This window comes from Carassius gibelio, chromosome B4 (genome assembly GCF_023724105.1).
Source record: "Carassius gibelio isolate Cgi1373 ecotype wild population from Czech Republic chromosome B4, carGib1.2-hapl.c, whole genome shotgun sequence".
Lineage (NCBI taxonomy): Eukaryota > Metazoa > Chordata > Actinopteri > Cypriniformes > Cyprinidae > Carassius > Carassius gibelio.
The window spans coordinates 15,788,778-15,810,024 of record NC_068399.1 but is presented as its reverse complement, the minus strand read 5'-3'; the positions used below and the strand labels follow the sequence as shown (position 1 = coordinate 15,810,024).

Sequence of the window (21,247 nt, the reverse complement as noted above, 5' to 3'; positions counted from 1 at the left end):
CACATGACCTTCATCAGGAATGTTATTCAAAGATGACATCACAAAGTACACCCCATTTAAAAACAGATTCATGACCAATCACTGTAAAGATCCATTAATTAATAACAACCCTCAATAGGTACATCATCAACTTGAAGTTCACATACACAAACATGTTCTATAAATACATAACGGCTTATTTAGCCCTATACCAAATGGTAATTATCGTTGTGGCAATTGTGCTCAGTGCAATAATACATCAAAAACTGCTTTCTTTTGTCATCCAAGAACCGGAAATATAGAATTAAGAAATAAAGAATTAACTCCATTATTACCTGTGTTTCAATGTATGTTGTTTATTTGTCAACTTAAACAAAGAATTAGTGAACACGAGTTCTGTAGAAATGTGAAGCTGACGTCTTTCTTACAGTTGCCTGAAAGCATCCATACAGTATGTTAACCCTTCGAATGCGACTCAACAATATGGAGAGAATGAACCTCTGAAGTTCTTCGCCTACAAACACAAGCACTTGGAAAATATATTTGTGGAAATCGAGGAGTTTTCACACCTCTGAGCACAGAGTAAACACAGATTATGAATAAGAAACTATGATCCACTCATTTTCTAATGCTCATCGTGTTCAGCCTGGCAAAGACTGATGGGAGCTGGAGCCATATTGGCTTGTGGCAGAGTAAGCTGTACTGGTTTGCCAGAGTGCAACAGGAGCCAATTTGGCTCAAGGTGTGTAGAGTGTGATGCTTATTGGGGATCCACCACCTGTCACTGTTCCAAGCACAACGTGACGAAGCTGGTGTCAAGCACTACACTTCAACATACTGAAGACCAGCCTGAGGCTTTAAAACAGACGCCTCTGTTTATTGGCAAGGCAACACAAAGCATGTTTATTTATACAGCACGTTTCATACACAATGGTAATTCAAAGTGCTTCACACAAAAGAAAAGAAAATAATAATAATTTTTAAAAATCACAAAAATAAAACAAATAATTTGAAAATTTTGAAAATAATAATAAAAAAAAATGATTTTGAAGACTTAAAATGAATTTAAAACAGTTAAGGATAGAAAATGATTATACATTAAATATAGTGCAATCAGTTCGGACATTGCACAGTGCTCATTCAATGAATGCACAGCTAAACAGATGAGTTATATGTTTTATTTGTGTATAGATTTATATGCGAATCAATTCTTGTTTTACCGTCACCACTGGAATGACAAAACCTGTAAATAACTACATTGTTAAACACTAAAAAAACAAAACAAAACAAAAACACAAAACCAAAGCACAAAGCAATGCAAAGAATTTAAATAAAATAAAAAATGATGTCCCCACTAGGATCGTAAAACCTGAAAATATCTACATTTCTAGAATAATAATAATAATAAAAAAATCATAATAAGACAAATTACACAATTAAAAAACACAATAAAATGTATTTAATAATTATTTTTTAATTATATATATATATAATGCTAACAAGTTTGTGAGGGTACTATAAAATTATTTTATAGTTTTGAAACAGTTCCATCCAGATTTTAAGAAGGCATTTCTACCATTGGCTCATGAAATGGATAACTGAATGGATTGCAGTACTGTTGCTGAGAAGCAATAAGATCTCACCTGTATCTACAAATTCAGAACAGATCTCAACAATTTGCCAAATCTGAAATGTAAAGTCAGAGATTCCAACAAGAATTCAAGCGTTTATTCCAACAGCAAACTATTTAGGCTAAAATCTCCTTATTCCCTTCATAACTCTATATACGCTTAATCTCATTTCCGAACCTTAACAACAGGGCGTCTCTCAACTTCTCTCCTCTCAATCTCACTAAAAACATCAGTGAATCAACTGTAAGCTCATAACATCCCATTAAAATTTCCCAGTACAGGGTGTTTAAACAGAAGTGAAAATATCTTCCGGTACAGTCCCAGTGTGGGTGGAAAGCACTGTAATTATACAGCCAGGCATTGCTTGAGATGAGACTTTAACTACTGCCAGCTCTCACACTAGTGCTTCATTACGTCTTATATTAGGTTGGTGGAGTTTGCAGGAAGTTAGTGTGAGCCTTCTATCATTTGTTTCTTATAACATTTGTTGTTTGGAGACAGGCAGTATGGCTAAGTTTACCAGTGCCTCTATGGATGCAGAAGTAGTGTAGCAACCAAACATAATGCACAGTTTGATTGTAACATGTGAAGTTGCCAGTGACCACTATGCTTTATAGCTCAGGATATTTCCAATACAATGTGTGCTAACAACATCAAGACAAACCATGCCTCTTTCCTTTTTTCATTTACATGTCATATATTTGACACGTGGTGCCTGTGACAGCCGTTTGTCCTCTGAGAAGCACTGGACTCTTATTGCTATTGTAATCTGACGTCATACCCTTCCTCCGTCCTTCAAGTCCTCACTCTTTCTCATAACAATGAGTGACTAATTCAGTACATTTCCCAAGGTGCATTTCTCCTTGCTACAATCTAATAAGTCAGTCTAGACATTCATAGAAATTGAGTAAGAGTACAAGCAATGTTGGAATAGAAAAACAGAGTAAATTAGATGCTTCATGATTTTGACAAAAATAATAATAATAAAAGTAAGGCTATACACTGTATTTTTATACATTTAATGAGAGAAGGAATTTGTTTATTTTTTACTTTGTTTGTATTATTTTTATATAATTTATAACTACTGGTATATATACTGTAAAGCTATAAAAGATAAAGAAAAAAAAAATACACATACAATTCATTATAATTATATATATTTATACATATTATACTTATATAATTATACATATATAATTAATTATATTTAACAGTTTTTTTTATTATAATTTTTTTCCCGATCCTGCATAGTTTTACATAATGCATGATGAATGGAAAAAAAAATTAAACTGATAATAAAAATAATTTTGTACAATTTAACATTTTAAAATGTATATCTAAAAATATATAGGCTACAAATAATTGTATTTTTTTCATTAATATTATTATTATTTTTATGACCTTGATTATTTTATAGTTATTTATTTTTGTTGTCTTGTATAGTTTTACAAATACAAAAACAAATTTATATTGTATTGAAATTTTTAAAAGTATTATAAATAAACCTAAATATCACATATACTGTATACAGATACAGTAGAATGTCTCAAAGCTCAAAAGTGATGTACTCTGTATGTATTGTATAGTCTTTGTATTATTATGAGACCAGTTAACCATAGCTGCCCTTTCCCCTTAATCAAGAGAAATAGAAAGTAAAAAAACTATGGAGTTTATTACTTAAACAACAAGAAAGAGAAGGAAGTATATGTTAACAAGCTAACTGTACTGGAGTGAAACCCTATAAAACAACCCAGCGTTGTTTACTGATGTTTTCCTGAAGCTCCTTGGCCCTTCACTGCACATCATTGACAGAAAGACTGATAGTATAAGAAACGAGTGTGGAGAGGAGAGGGAATTTGGTGAAAACCGTACAGGCCCATGAGAATCTGCAATCTAGTTTCCAGAAGCTCTAATAATATTTAGCTGTCTAAGAATCAGCGCATAGAGCGGTGCATAGACCGGGCTGCTGCTGTTTTATCTGCCATATCAAAGAGAGAGCAAACAAACACCCTTCCTTTCCATCTGTTCTTTCCCTTTTGATGGATGCAAGTGACTCTCTCTCTCTATATTTCTGTGCTGCTTTTAATTTTCTACCTTCTGATGTAGCATTTAGCAGGTGGGCTCTCAGATCACTGTGTAAGCTACTCTTTTTTTCTAAAAAAAGAAGCAGATACTTTGAATTGCTAAACATGAACACACTGGATCTGTTCCAAAACATTAAGCTGCCCATAGAACTTTAAGATATAATACACACTTTCCTGACATAAAAGAGGTGTTGAGTGTAATACACTATTTTAATGTACTGAAGTAAGAAGTATCAAAAAAAGATCAACCTAAAAATGATTACTCTCAAATCTTGTGCTTGTTTAATGCTTGGTTAAGTTTTGTGGGTTTATCTTAGCAATAACATCAACTGAAAAGCAGTGTAAATTGATTCTAGTGTGCGTTATCTGTGTATAGTTCCTGCATATGAGTCACTAGCAGCTTCCATTTCAGTTTGGTTATGTAAGTACGAGGTAAACTAACTGGGTTTTTTTGCTTTTAGTTTCATCTGCATATGACACTTTTCATGAATTGGGTACAAAATAGGCTAGGCGGCTCTTAAAATTGTATTTATTTGAACTTTTTAACTTTTTTATACACTGTAAAAAATGACTTTTCAAAGGTTTAAATGAAACAAAGATTACTGGAGGATGTTTTGTGTTACTTGCAGTTTCTTTGTAATAATTTATTAAATTGACTAGCGATTTCAAAGAAAACATTATGCCACTGTTATTTTTATTTAATTAATTATTTCATTGTAACAGGCATTGAAAGATAGTACTTAAAAAAATTCAACTTCAAGGGAACAAAACAAACATTTTATTAGGTGTATATTATCTAGGTATATTATATTATATTTTATTTTAAATGAGATTGCAATATTGTAATCTTGCAACCAAATCTTGAGACATGTCTAAATGTAGTTTAAAACCACTTTTTTTCATTTATTTAGAAATTGTCTAGAAATAAACATCAAAATAAAACAAATTTGAATTTACAGAAATGAAACTAACTAAACAAATTAAAACATTAACAAATAAAAACAAATAAATCAATTAAACAGGGATGCTAATTTGCATTTACTGATTAACCTTAAATTTCCTAAAAGAAAAAATACAGATATAAAATGTTTTTGAATCTCTCTCTCTCTCTCTCTATAGTTTTACGCTTATAAATTTCCTACAATTTCTAACTTTTTTTAATTTATTCTCAGGTTCGGTAAAGTAAATCAAATCTGTCCTCTCATAAGCATCACTTGAGAAAAATGTTTTTTTTTTAAATCTCATAATATCTTGGGAGACGAGATTGAATGCTTGAGGTTACCAAATGCAGTCCAAAACACATTTGATGATAGCTTCTTTTTCAGTATAATATAATATCGCATACTCTTTAAATTAGTTGAGATTCATTGGTGTATAGGGAGGTCAGTAGGATAAAAAAAGCGATGTCCACAAAACAGCTGGAGAGAGAGAGAGCTTGAAGAAACAGCGATTGACAAGGAAAGGTTTATGTTTATAAGATGAATTGCTGTAATTGGAATAAAGTCGGGGGTGGGGGGCACGAGTGAGACATATTCGCTGTTTACATGATTTGACTGACGTTTAGGATAAAACAGGCTCCATTAGCAGGCAGCACCTTCAGTTTCCTGTTAGACAACACAGCATCAGGGCCGCACGTCAAGCAACCTCCGCTAACTCCCATCGACCGTGCAGACAGCTGCTGATGGATGGCTCCAAATTAAAGACTACCACTGATTAACTTAACTGAGCTGCCAATCAATCAATCAATCAATCAATCAATCAGTCTAATCCAACCACAGCGGTCCACCGTCACGTTTGGCATCCGGATCAGTCAGGACCCATCCAGCAGATATTGATTAGAACAAGACACGATCTGTGGCCATCCTGCACCCGAGGGGTCACTCAGGAAAGAACAACAGGAACGTGAACAGCACTACATGATCGGCAAGATATGCTTATCATCATAGTGACAGCTGGCTTCATGTTATGGAATAAGAGTTCTCGCGAAAAAGCAGTTTCATTTGATAAGAGGTTTCTTGGTAGATGATTATAAAGATAATGTGATTCAACCAAGCACCACCCACCGTAGGTTCCACAATAACTTACTGACTTACTGTACATAAAGCAAAATGGATTGTGCAAACAGACTAACAGAAATAAGTCAAGATTGTACGAAGTCATGTGTGTGTGGGATTATCTGATGAACATGTCTAAATCTGTCCTTGGCCAAAGCTTCAAACCCTGTTATGCTATTTACTGGAATATGAAAGACTCCATAAATAATGTTCCTGAGCTTTAGGACTGCATGCTAAAAGTGCAAATTAACTGATTGCATTTTGTTCTCATTAGCTCTCAGCGGTGCTATAGAGACAGAAAAAGAAACTATGTTGCATGCATGTTTGATTTATTTTAGCATGCAAGGCCATTAATCAGCGTGCAACAGTTCAGCAAACTGTTTCATCAAACAATCCTGAAACAATTGATCACTGTTTCCATAAACTATAAACAAAAATAAACAAATAAAGAAAGATATCACAATGTTTTACAAAATGGCAGCACAAGTTTTTGACAATGAAAGTGTTTGACAATGAAAACATAAAAATTTGTATTAATTATGAATAATTAGTACAATAATTAGTATTCTTAGTTTTACATTTTTTGTGCTGAAAAATTATAGTAATAAAATGCATTTGAAAACAGTAAATAAAATTATTAAATCAATGTACTCTACAAAAATATTAATAAAAAAAAATTTTAAGAAGTGTCTGTGTGCTCAAAATGTTATTTCTGTGTGTCTGTCAATAATTATTAGTATTCATTTATTTATTTATTACACTTCTCTCCCTATTTATTATATATTAGTATATTATTTAAAAAAATTAGGATTATTTGATGAATAGGATGAATTTCACAAAAAGGCAGCAGAAGTGTTTTCAACAATCAAAATCATTATTATTCTTAGCCCTAAATGTTCCTTGTGCTGAAAATTCAGCTTCGCAGTTCTTGTAATAAAACTATAAAGTCTTTATACACTAACATAAAAGTAAACAGTGTAAACAAGTATGCTTCAGTGCTTAGCGACAAAACTGAGTTAGCTGCATTCAATTACATTTTCCTCTTGATTCACTAGAGATGCCAAACCGGATATCCCTGTGAATATTCTAATTATAGGCAGGATGCGCAAGAAACTCCAATGAGTCACTGAAATCTTTTTTGTTCGGAATGTGATAAAGAGAGCAAAGAACACAAGCAAGCCTGTGTTTGAGCTGGTGGACGGCCGAGGGAAAACACTGGATAAAGACTACTTTAAATGGAGTGAAATGAGAACAGCAAACAGTTTGGGCATTGTGACCGGAGATAGAGACAATCTGCCAAAAATACACACACACAAATGGACAGAGAAGCAAAAAGCCAAGCTGTCCTAACACCACAGTCAGCTCTTACAGATCCAATGACATAAGAGCAGTTATTTCCATCATATGAGGCACACCAGTGCGTCCATATCCATTAAAACAAGAGCACTTAATTCAGACCAATTAAACACTACAGACAAGAGCCAGCAGTGGAAAACAAGAGAGAGAGAGAGATAGAGAGAAAAGTCAATACTTTCATCAAGGTGAGCTGTCAGTGATGTGTTTAATGCTGACCAATAAAATCAGCTCCACACAGTCTGCCATACACATCACCTGCACTTTAGGAGCAAGAGTTAAACATTTATAACACTGACGGACCCTGCTTAAGCACACACAACATGCAATATTTCTCCACTATCTTGGAAAATGAGCCTGCATAATGATATGTAATGATTTCTATTCATACATTAAGGGGGAAAATGCTCTTGAAATTTAGCTTTCAGGGCACACAGCACACAGTTTATCAAGAAAGAAAATCAAAAGGCCAGATTGTATCGACAAACTAATTAACTTTCAGCTTCAAGCAGCCCTGCCAACATTCTGGAGCCGGTTTTATCAGAGCTAAATCAATCCAGGTCTAACCAAGCTGGATCTTTCTGCAAGATCTAATAATTTTCTAACAATATAAAATATTGGAAGGGTTTAAACAATGAGTATTGGTAAACTAGCTTAGTACACACTACATTGTACACTATTTTTTTGATAATAGATATAGTATTTATTAGGGGTGCTCCGATCACGATCGGCCGATCGTTAATGCGCATTTCGTCAGTAAAGCCGGTTTTCTAATCAGCGGTTAATTCCATCAGGTGTGTGATTTCACATAGAGCAGCTGTTACTACACAGAGCCGTTGTTAACTGAGAAGATGGGCCAATAAACGCTGAAAATTAACGTGATTTGCGCATCTTCTTTATTAACAACGGCTCTGTGTATTAACAGCTACTCTATGTGAAATCACGCACCTGATGGAATTAACCGCTGATTAGAAAACCGGCTTTACTGAGGAGATACGCATAACGATCGGCCGATCGTGATCGGAGCACCTCTAGTATTTATTACATGTCACTGTATACATGTTTCCATGTAGTACATTTTGGTTGTACACTGCTCATTTTTTGCAAATGTAGTGGATCATCTGGCTATTATTTGCATACAGATGAAATATGAATTTTAATCTGCATTAAATCACACATGTATATTCAGTCGCACTGGGTAAATAAAAGTGCTACATGTTTTGGATTATGAGATGATAATGTGAAATAATGCTTATTAATTACCTTTAGAGCTGTGGAACGATTGGCAAGAAGTTTCTCGATTTCAAGTGCAGCGTTTTCCACCAGCTGTTTAGCGTCGTTTTGCTTCACGTTATAATATTGCCGAAACTGCAGGAAAATCTGAGAGAAAAAGATAAAGAGAGGGGGTTAAGGTTTCAGGTTTACTTGCTGGAAATTGTCTCAAAAAGACATTACCTATGTGCGGGGGTGTGTGTGTGTGTATGGGGGGGTGGGGGGGTATAACCATTAAAGACAGCATAGCATTTATGAAAAATTTACCTGCAAAATTAGTCTAATGTAAAAACGGTTGTGGCAAATAAGTAATGCTTAAAAAACACATATCCAACTGATAAATTAGCCTATCCAAACTTTTACTAGCTACTGAAATTTATCCAAAACACGGCTATGTAAAAACAGTAAAGCTGGTAAGAATGTATAGGTTTCAGACATTGCTGAAGGAAACATGCAATTATTTAGTGGTTAGAAGGTCGACTGTAAAACATTAATAATGAGGATGTGCTGAGAAGACTGGAATAGAATAGCAAATAAAAAATATAATAAATATAATGTTAACATCAAGGCCAAAATAAGATTTATCACTTTCTGTCTTTCTTCTGTTTCCATCAATATTGCTGTAACAAGTCCACATATTAAAAAAGTTTGAGGGATATACTTTTTGCTATACTTAATAAAACCTCCTGTATAGGTTTGGATATGTATATATACATTGTATCACTGTGCGTACTTAACTAGTACTGTACAAAAATGTATAACAGAAGAATCTTTGTTTCAGAGAAAACACTGGACCTTATGACCCCCATAAGATGCACCATTAAAGATCGCCACCAAGCTTAACAGCTGGCAGCAGGCATTGTGGGTTGATGAAATTCTTCGACTTTCTCACACAGTAAATAGTCTTTGGCATTGGACACAAACACTTTCAGAATGGCAAACTGCGTGACGTACAGCAGAAGGTTTTGTTCAAACTGGGTGATACACCGATGCTAATGCAGTTTTGCTCCTTTTGACGTTGTACCAGTTCACCCAAAATAAAAATTATTCACCTTCATATCACAACTTTCTTTTATCCATGAATGGAGAACTTCAAAACTACTGCAATAGGAAGACCCATTCATTTTCTGTACTGGGAAATAGATTTTTAAGGAAAACTTCTAAAACTGCATTATTTAGTCCGGATTTCAACATACTTCCAGAACTTAAGACTAAAGGTGGGATATATACTAATTATCAAGCTAATGTGACTCGTGCTTGTATTTTTTTTAAGCATATAAGTACACAAAATATACTGCATAAATTATTAATAAAATGTTTACTAAAACCAATGTGTGGTCTTACATTTTGGAGCTCTTTTATGCCGGTCTCATCATCGATCAACTGCACTAGCTCCTCCTGCATCTGCATCGCCCATTTCCGGGTCCTGTAAACACAAAGAGCCAATCAGATTTAGTTATTAATTACTGATCTCAATCATCTTAAAGAACACTTTAAGTACTTCTTCTATACCAGAGCAAAAAATTCTAACATAACTAATAAAGTTCAAACAAGTGAACAGTCAGTAAAATAAAGAACAAATGCACAAATTACAAACATAGATGCATTGCATACAACAGAACAAAGTTACAAATAAAATAGTCGCATTTTCCAAAAATGACAAAGACAGCAACAGGTATTTATAGACTGCTGTCACTTTAAGACTGAATGCATGGATCCAATACAATAATTCACATCCAATTTCTTTCTGTTTACATTTCCTTCACTTAAAGGGGTCCTATTATGCTCTTTTACAAAGTCTTTGTTTTGTTTCAGAGGTGTACTTGAACAGGCTCATACTAGGTTGTTCAAAAAACACATAATTTTTCACATATCATATATCATAGAAATATCATGTCGCTTACCATAACCACCTACAAGCTTCAGTGTAAATATAACTTCAAAATCAAATCAATTTGAGTGATATTTAAATCCGGATGATTGTAAAGACTCTTTGTCTGCCTTGGGAAAGCTAGCGTGTCTCCAACATAGCGATAACAGTCATTGCCTTCTCTAGTGCAGCTTAACCAGGTCTCGTCCCATTCATCTGTATTTGTGATATCACAAATCCCAGAAAATATGCGTTGTAGTCCAAATGAGTGGTTCGATGTAGTTTTTGAAAAGTGATTTCTGTTAAATAGAATATCTCCTTTTGAAGTGGACTTTGAGCTTTGAAACTTTCCAGATCTTTTTATGATCAACCAGCAACATTAGAGGCTAACTAAAGTTGAAAAAGTGAAAAAGCATAATAGGACCCCTTTAAGACATACACACACAATGATTGACATGTCAATCATTGCAATTTTGAGAGTGAATTGCATATTTATTTGTGGATGGCTTTGCACCATGTAGCTTCTGATTTTTTAGCATAATGAAAAACAACAAAATGGGGGTTGCTCAAGGGTACCTCAGTTGTGGTATTGCCGGCCCGAGACTCTTTTGTAGCATTTTATTTCAATTACATGGCTTATGTGGCATGCTATATGGATTTGGAACATCATGATGGTGAGTAAACAACAAAACTTTAATTTTATGCTGACCAAAAATATCATAAAAGAATGTCATTCTTAATTTGTTATGAAATGAAGGGGGGATGCATATTATAAAATCACTGATTATACTTTTTTTTAACTCCGCCCACAATCTCAGATTAGCACAGCAAGCTGACCAACCAACTGCTGTTTTAAATACTCAACATAAATCTAAAACTGTTGAGCAGACAACATGCATTGCGCCTCCATCTAAAGGCACTATATAGCACTACAGAAGCCTGTTAAAGCAAAGCAGAACGAGTGTGGCGCAGAGGGAGAGAGAGAGAGGTGTAAAGGGTGGGATATGGGTGTCATGCTAGTGAATCTGTACCGAGGACCTTATCCTGTCACCACCACTATGAATCTTATCAGTGTGACTCAAAGCTATGGCTGCAGAGCACACTGAATGTACACAAGGTATCCCGCAGCATAAAACAGAAACCACCGCACACACAAAACAAGGGCTGATTAAAATTTGCTCTTGCTGGAAGGTGATGAATTTGGCCCGTTTTAGTGGGAATATTAAAAAAACACTAAACTTTATATAGACCACCACTCACATGTTACTGAATGTGTGCATCTTGTCTCCAAAAAAGTACCATCTATAGGCTTATGATTAAATGCTTGATATAAGTTCTTTTTCTAACTTCGCTCGGTGTTTCACTATGGGAATCGCTTTAGTGAAACACCTCACTCTGTTATCAAAGAAAACCCGGGATTACGTTAAGAACTGCCACTTTGTCCAGTAGTGGGTGGAACTAATGCGCAGATGGCAATCTCATTGGCTGTCTCTCACTTGTTAATGTCCCTGTTTTGATTTCAGCAAATCATTTTGGGCAAACGCACAAAACCTGATTAATATTCATGAATCCAGTAGCTCACTAATCCTTAGTGCATTTCATATTGTTCTTATAAGTAGAATTCGTATCATTAGTATCTTATCAGTATTTTTGCATACATGATTATCAAGTTTTAAATCTAATTACTAAAGTTCTATCATTAAATAATATTGAATATCATATTATGCTTGACTGACTAATGTTAAGATATTATTATATGTTAAGATATCAGATATTTAAAAATCTGTGCCATTTTACAAACACATATATATATATATATATATATATATATATATATATATATATATATATATATATATATATATATATATATATATATATATATATATATATATCAGTCTGGTGTGTAAACAAAAAAATGTACTAGCCAATGTTGATTAAATTGCCAAGGTGACCATAGAGGTCAATATACAGTATACGGTAAAAATGATGTGAAACAAATATAATGTATTTAAATGGAAATCTGCAGTGCCGCCGCATGACGAAACAAATACTTCTTTCTCAAGAGAGGTCAAATGAAGTTTCAGTCATTTAACTGCCGCTAGCGAATTAAATGTTGGGGTGGCACTCGGGGTGGCCAGTCAAATAACTCCACTACTGCATAAGGTCTTTCTGTCATTCAATCTGCTTTAGATTATATTTATGTTCATAATTATTATTCATGTAAAACGATGGGTAACTTAAAAGCTGAACTCACACTGGTGAGTAAAATCTGAGAATTGATTAGCCATTGGCTAATATTAGACATCATTTAGTCGCCAAAAATGAAGATTTAGTCGCATATGTAAGTGATTTACTTGCAATGTAGAGTGTGCATCACAGCCTTTCTGAAGTAAGTGGTATACCATGTCGATCATTTGCAATTCCAAGAGTTTAAAGTCTAAATGGATTACATATAACCTAGATAGAATGCACAGAGTGCTCTCTGTATAATAATAATAATAATAATAATAATAATAATAATAATAATAATAATAATAATAATAATAATAAATCTGTCACTCGTTTTAATTGTGTTTAACTCTTGGAAAGATTAGCATGATAATATACAGCACATGGCAATGTTAATGTATTTGGTCTTGGTCACAGATCTTCCACGCTGCTGCAGCTGTGAAAAACTCCCATTGTATCCACAGACATGCTTTTGTGAGCATGAAACGTGTACCACTGCAGCACATATACCAGCAGATTTATACAGGTGAAGGGTTTCTGAAAGCGTGCCGCAAACTGCAACATTGCACATTAGTCAAGTATTTGAATGTTTTGCAGCAAGCTCATTGGCTATTCATGTAATAAACCAATCAATGTCATTACTAACAGACCTATCAGCCTGTGTCATTTAGAGTTAAAATTTCTCACATAGTTCCATTATAATCAGGCACTCTACACTACACAATGAATCTCTTATTTGGTGTCAACACTTTATTAAAATGAAAACTAAGCTTTGATCAAAAACTTTGTTGTTTTGAATGGTCAGTGGATTCTGCCTTAAACACGTCTGCCTGGTTCAAGAAATCTAAACGTCTGTGATTGGCTACATTGCTCAAAGCTGCAAAAACACACTATATAAAGAAACCTCTGACTTTCTCTAGAATGCAAATATGTGTTGGCCAGATGTGTTTCACCGATAGCTCTTAATACATGTTCAACTGAGGGTGAAATAAATATATCAATTAAATGATTAGGCTAATTTTATTTGCATTTTAAAGTTCGAAAAACAAAAAATAAGTGATAAATAAAAACAGAAATATAATAATATTCTATATAATTATCCATTATATCACAGTGGAAAAAAACACAGTGGAAGTATTTTGATAGTATTTGCTATCTGATTGATAAGTGACTCTACATCATAGCTAACAACTTCTGCATCTGAATCAGCAGCTTAATTTTCTTCTTTCCAGAGGAAAAAAATTATATAATAATTTATGCACACAAAAAAAAACTGCTCAAACCCTAACAAGCCTCATGCCAAATCAATTCCTCTCTCTGAGTCCTTCTGGTGAGATGATTCATCGAAACTAATCATTGTCATGGATCAGAATGTAGCTCATTCAACAGCATATGAAGACGGGAAAAGGCTGCCAGTCCCTCTTGGTTTAACTGATGAAATTCGATTGAAACTCTCTTCATGACATTACAACAGCAGTATGATCACAACCACCACAGTAGCCATACAAACAGAGCACATACAAGTTAAGTATAGTGCTATGGTTTGGGGGAAAATAGATGAAAAAAGAGGGATGGAAACTTGGAGCAGTGAATGGAAAATTGAGATAAGATCATGTTTGGTCCCTCCCACCTCCAAGTACTCTGGAAAGGGAAGCTGGGGGCAGGGGCGACCCAGTGAGCTGTAAAACATAACGTACTGTAAATAGTTTATGAAACGCTTTCACTTATTTAAGACTTCAGACTTAATTTCCTTGTAAAATTGCATAATCACAATCAGCAAAAATATATATTCATAAATTACATTAGGAAACAAGTTGAAACAATCAGTTTCTGTGAACTCTGCTCAGCTGGAATTCAGTTTACTTTCATAAAGGAAAGAGTAAGTGAAAATAACTGTGCAAAGTTCTCAACTGGCCCACAATAATATCCTGGTTAAAAAAAAATCCAATTATTATCAATCTAAAAAACATTATTCTGCTTAATATTTTTGCATTAACAGTAATACTTTATTCTTTGATGAATAGAAAATTCAAAATAATTCAATTTTCAAACTTTTGAATGGTATACAAATATAAAATGTATTTTGATGGATGAGAGAATTAAAGTGGCTGGAACTGCTTACACATAAGTTTAAGACTGTCCCATGTGAAACACAAGCTCTCTCTCTCTTGCCCTCTTTCTCTATTTTAACTATACTCCCTGAGGAAGTGAGTGCTGTTTCTATGTTCAGAGCCACATTAGACCTACATATCTCCAATGCCTTGGAAATATATGAATTTATATGCCTATAACTTTAATATTTAGAGCACTAAAAATAATAATATAATAATAATATATTTAATATATATTTTACTCATTGTAAAAAAAATAAAAATAAAAAAAAAACAAAAAAAAAAACAATTTAGAGTCTGTAAAAATAGTTTAGCAAAGACGGGAAAGAATAAACATGCTCCATTTTAGGCCACAATGTCATTGCATGACCACACTGCATCCATCTAATAAGGATGAGTGAAATAGACACACACCTGTCCATTACACCAGAAGGAACTTTAATGACATTCTAAATACAATGCATTCTAAATACATGGACATTAATACAAAGTTGATCATGCTGGAATCTCCACGAATTAGAAGCATAGCATTGTCCAAAATGTCTTGGTAGATTGATGCATAAGGATTACCCTTCATTGGATGTAAGAGGCCCTGCCTAACCTTGAGAAACAACCCCATATTATTAGTCTTCCCTCAATAAACTTTACAGTTGGCACAATGCAGTCAGATGGGTAACATTCTCCTGGCATCTGCCAAACCCAGACTCGCCTGTCAAACTGCCAAACAGGTGCTTGGTATTGTGGCGATGTCAAGTCAAGTCAAGTCAAGTCTGCTTTATTGTCAATTCTTCCACATGTACAGCACATACATACAGAGAATTAAAATTCCTTTACTCCCAAACCCTTGGTGAATACAGATAACACTAACAGTAGAACATATAAATACAGATAGATACAGATTAATTATAAAATACAAATTTACAAATAAGGGCATGTTAAAAAATTAAATTCAAATTAAAAATAAAAATACAGTTAAATAAAGCAGCACAAGGCACATGGTAGATAGAGTGTAAACCAGTGAAGTAAACAAACAGTGCAGATAAGATTATTATAAAGTAATTGTAGTGCAAAAGAGCTTATTCAGACTGATTTAAAGTGACAAAAAGCTCAAAGAGCAGTTCTTTATTTAAACTGACTGAAGAGGTAGTTGAATGAGGTAGTGAGCAGACCAATACTTCACAAAGTGTCTGGTGTAGGTTACATGCTTTCTCTGGGATCGAACCCATGATCGCATGATTACATTTCATCATACAATGCAATACACTACCAAGTGAGCTCCGCGAAACCTGAATTATCAAGCAAATAGTACAAAACATTACCGTATTTTCCGGACTATAAGTCGGTCTTGCCACTTATAGTCAGGTGCGACTTAATTATCAAAATTAATTTGACATGAACCGAGAGAAATGAACCAAGAGAAAACATTACTATCTACAGCCGCGAGAGGGCGCTTTATTCTGCTCAATGCTCCTGTAGCATACACTAAGCAGCATATAGCACCCTCTCGCGGCTGTAGACGGTAATGTTTTCTCTTGGTGCTTGGTTCTAAATAAATGTGACTTATAGTCCAGTGCGACTTATATATGTTTTTTCCTTGGCATGACGTATTTTTGGACCGATGTGACTTATACTCAGGTGCGACTTATAGTCCGGAAAATACGGTAATATGAAAATGTCCTGTTACCGATAGGGGCGCAATTGTAGTATATGCTCTGATGGGCCGTATTTCAGGGATTTGGACAAATTACCTATACGGGCGTATTGGACAGGTTGCACTATTTGTTAGTGGGAGGGGGGAGTGGAAGGACCTGGGAATGTGGGAGCTAGGGAGGTGGGGAAGAGGGGAGGGGGTTCAGAGTTCAGTGGTGCCTGGGGTAAAGGAGGGGAGGGGAGGCAAGGTCGGGAGGGAGTTCAGCTTTCTGACAGCCTGATGAATGAAGCTGTCCTTCAGTCTGTTGGTCCTGGCCTGGAGACCCTGATGGCAGAAGACTGAAGAAGCTGTGTGACAGGTGGGTGGGATCACCTGCGATGCAGAGAGCTTTACAGATGAGACGGGTTCCATAAAGGTCCTGGAGGGAGGGGAGAGAGACACCAACGATCTTCTCAGCTGCTCTCACTATGCGTTACAGGCACCATTACACACAGTGATGCAGCTCTTCAGGATGCCCTCGATGGTGCCTCTTCACAGTTTGCGGAGGAAGTAGAGATGCTGCTGTGCTTTCTTGGCTAGAGCTGTGGTGTTGTCAGTCCAGGAGAGGTCCTCTGTGATGTGCACACCCTGGAACTTGGTGCTGCTCAATCTCTCCAAAGTTGCACTGTTGAGGTTTAGAGTGTTCAGTGTGCACTCTCCTGAAGTCAACAAAAATCTCCTTCGTCTTCTCCACATTCAGAGACAGATTGTTTTCACTGCAACACCCGGCCAGGCGGCTCACCTCGCTCCTGTAGTTTGTCTCATTTCTGTTGCTAATGAGACCCAATACAGTTGTGTCATCTGCAAACGTAATGAAGAAGCTGGAGTTGTGTGATGATGTGAAGTAGTGTGTCAGCAGAGTGAAGAGGAGGGGGCTCAGCACACATCCTTGGGGATGCCCAGTGTACAGTGTGATGGTGCTGGATGTGCTACTGCTGACCCATACTGCCAGAGGTCTAGATGTATGAGTGCTGAGTGGAGGGCAGTGGCAATGGCATCATCGGTCGAGTGGTTGGACCGATATGCAAACTGGAAGGGGTCCAGGGAGTGGGGGAGGGCAGACCTGATATGGTGCATGACTAGACATTCAAAGTACTTCATGAGAATAGGAATAGGTGAAACTGGCTGGTAGTCTTGGAAGCAGGATTAAAATGGCTTCTTCATGACTGTTATGATGGTGGTAGCTTTGAAGCATGTTTGGACAACAGCCTGACTTAGTGAGATGTCTGTGAAGACATCAGTGATTTCCACCTTTGTGATGTGAGGGGTGCATGAAGCTACTCGGTCAAGGAAATCCATTTCACAAAGCAGGGAGTTTTGTGTTGAAATTACTGCTGATATTCAATAATCTTCAAATATTTTGTATCAACTGGTGCGTTGGCAACTTCTGTGCACCATACGCCTCTATGATCCATCTTTGTGACTTTACATGGTCTGCTGTTCCTTAACGCTTCCAATTTCCAGTTATAATACTTAAAGTTGACCATGAAATTTCTAGGAAGGATGAATTTTCACAAACTTATCGCAAAGGTGGCACCTTATCACATTAATCAAACAGATTTTGAAAAAATATTTTGGAAGTCAACTGTTTGGTTGCCCAAACTCTTGAAAATATCTTCTTTTGTGTTCAGCAGGAGAGAGAGAAAAAAATTCTTATTAATTGGAGTCAGCGAGTAGCCTTAATGACAGAATAGATAAATTCAGATTTTTATACAGATTTCTTCTTCAAAGTTCTCATTAATTTGTTAGGAATATTTATATACATAAGTATTTATATACATATATATATATTTTCCTTATTGTCTACCATGTATTATTTTAAAAAAGGTAAACAAATCTTCAAATCATAGATGTAGTTAAATGTGCCATTAAATAATACATTAAAGGGGTCATATGATGCTTTTTTAAAGATCATTATTTTGTGTATTTGGTGTAACAGAATATGTGGACATGCTTTAATGTTCAAAAAACACATTCTTTTTCAAATACTGTACATTATTGTAGGTCCTCTATGCCCCGCCTCTCTCAAACGCATAGTTTTCTACAAAATCCTTTTGACAAGCTCAGTCTGCCAACTGAACCAGTGCATTGTGATTGGCCAAACAACGCAAGCACTCATTGGAAATGTAACGCCCCTTTCCATAATCGCAAGCTCCATCTTTCAAAATAAATGTGAAGACAGTTAATAATGTTCTTAGTTTGATCACCAGTTCAAGGCCAAAAGAGGAACAGAGTGGTGTGACAGACACAGTAATGAAGATCATATGTGTTTGCAGTACACAAGCCAGGGACAGTTAAGAGTGCGCACACACACACACACACACACACACACACAACTCCACATTTGAACATTCAGTAGCATATAAACAAAACATACTTGCAGTAGCTGATTCAGAAGCACCTAATTGTTGTAGCACTTTCTACGTGAGAAATGTGTTGAAGACAGAGAGAAAGTGAGTCAGGTAAACTCTCTGAAAAATTGCAATGACAAAGGTAATCATTTTGAATTTTCACAATTTTCTAAAATTTAATTAACGCTCCATATGAATATTTCATATTAACTCATTCATTACCAGCAACTGATATGAGCAGGACTATTATAAGATCATGTTATTAGGAACTCACATTAATCTGAGGTAACTCAGTGTGCTGCATTTGCATGCTCTGTTAACCAATGACACCCAAGATAAAAGAACACTGAAGAATGTTCAATGGGGCTGTCGCTGTGACCCTCCTGCAACCCAAATTCTGTGTGCCCACTACATTCAGCACAGTACCGTCAGCACAACTTGTGCAGCTCTAGTTCCCGCTGTGCCAAGGTAGGAGGGGCTGGAGCCAGACAAAGTCACAGTGACATTGTGAACGACCAGGGATGTTCTCCTAATACAGACTGTTGTATTATTAGAAACTGTTGAAACGGAGCCAACCCGCATAGCTGTGCTTTCAGGCACTAATTTCATGCACACCAAAGAGATATAGTGCCAAGAAAAAGAATGTGAGGCCACTGGAATACATTGGTTTTCTACATTAATTGGTCATAAAATGCCTTCTGATTTTCAATGTCACTAGTATTGGCACACTTAATTTAACAACACAACATTGAACATATCCCACTTTTTGAACAGGTTGATAAGAGTATATATATATATATATATATATATATATATATATATATATATATATATATATATATATATATCCCCTTTACGTGCAAACATCGCCGAGGCCCCAGTTTATTATTGTTTCACTTTCACAGCACATTAAACATCACTCTCTTACTTGATCTGGACAAACTGTGCATCATTTGAAAGTTTAAAGACTCTAGCTTCGATATTTGACCAATATTTTGATAAAATATTGTTGCAGTGACAGTTATTTAGTAATTTATGTCAGGAGTGCAAAATAATAAATCCGTATTATGCCCCATTTTGAATAGAAATTCACCACTCACTCGTATTCAGTCACGTCAGCAGCGGTTTATTTGTGTTCACATAGACTCACTGAACAGCGTCAATAAGGATTTATAGACCAAAGATGCATATCTGCGGAGATATGTGGATATATTTACTGATGTTTACTTCATATTTCTTCAGACAGAATCATCATTCCTATACATTTTCCACTGATTTACGCGATCTGATGATAAATAGCCTCTCCCAGCAGTGTTGCCAACTTCTTTCAATGAAAAGTAGCTAAACCCTGCCTGAAAAGTCGCTAAATGTCGCTAGATTACATCATATGCTAATTAGCATATTCATGACGTAAGTGCGTCATATTATCTTGCCCTTTCTATGCTCATGTACTGCGTTTTAAGGCAGCCAAAATTCTAAATAAAAGTTTTTTATTATTATATTTTAATGTTTCTGTTGTCCGACAACGGAATTAATATTGTAATGACTGAAACGCGATCCATTAAGAATACATAACCAGCTCTCAAAGATGTTAATCTCTGCACTAAAATCCTATTCACGACATTGTCTATTGAAATCACATACACATAAGATTAAGATAATGATTGTACTGTGATTTCGGCTATACTTTTATGTAAAATAGAGTTAGAAGCGACAGAATATATTTTTTTAACTGAAAGTGCTGCTCCTCTCTGCTCGCTGAACAGGGCAGATAGAGATGCGTGTGCGCACGCTGCCTGTGGGGGAGAGAGAGAGAGAGAGAGAGAGAGAGAGAGAGAGAGAGAGAGAGCGCTTGTGCTCGTTCGGCAGTACTGGAGAGTCTCAGAGAATAAATAAGGTCTGTCAAAAAAAGTCGCTAGATTTGTCGCTAGTCGCTTTTTTGGAAAAAAGTCGCTATGGGGGTTTGAAAAGTCGCTAAATCTAGCGACAAATCCGCTAAGTTGGCAACACTGTCTCCCAGTGCCGTCTCTGTGTGTTTGCTTCCGTGTACTCGAGCTGTGACCCAGACAGACTCTGATTGGACCTTCGGCTTGTCAATCTGACAGTCCCAAAACCAGACAGCGTCAGATCGTGTCACATGGTTCATGAACAGTTCCTGGTTCATATCTGCTCACAACAACACTGAAACACCTCTGTATACACGAAATATCCGAATAATAAACCCGCGATTACGATAGAAAAGCTTGGTATGAGATTTTCTTGAGATCTGGGGCATTTTATAAAATATAAAAAAAAATGTACATCGGAAATGCTAACTTGTGCAGCTATGAAAAAGGCTACAAATAGCATATTTTTACAATAGTAACGTTAAACGACCAAATTCCACCCGTGATCACAAAAGGATGTTATTACAAACACTCGATCGGGGTTCAAAGTGAGTTTTGAGTAAAAGTGTACTAATAATTTCATAAATTGTCTGATGTAGCTTGATGCTAACGTAGCTCTAATGCTACTTATAGCAGGTGCATTTCTTCTTCATAATGCATTTCTGTCACAATAATTCACGTAAGGTCGTAAGAAAATGTTTTGTTGTATGCTTTGTTGTACTTTTGATAAATAA

General features: G+C 35.6%; 1 protein-coding gene across 4 annotated transcripts in view; it reads right to left on the bottom strand.

Annotated features, from left to right (window-relative positions):
- LOC127956800 (voltage-dependent calcium channel subunit alpha-2/delta-1) overlaps nt 1-21,247 on the bottom strand; it is a 78,162-nt gene that overhangs the window by 41,854 nt on the left and 15,061 nt on the right. For all 4 annotated transcript variants that reach the window (XM_052555003.1, XM_052555001.1, XM_052555002.1 and 1 more), the window contains exons 2-3: nt 9,718-9,799; nt 8,365-8,481 (exon numbers count right to left, since the gene is read on the bottom strand). In XM_052555003.1, coding sequence (XP_052410963.1) covers nt 8,365-8,481; nt 9,718-9,799 — 199 coding nt within the window. The remainder of the gene's footprint in view (nt 1-8,364; nt 8,482-9,717; nt 9,800-21,247) is intronic.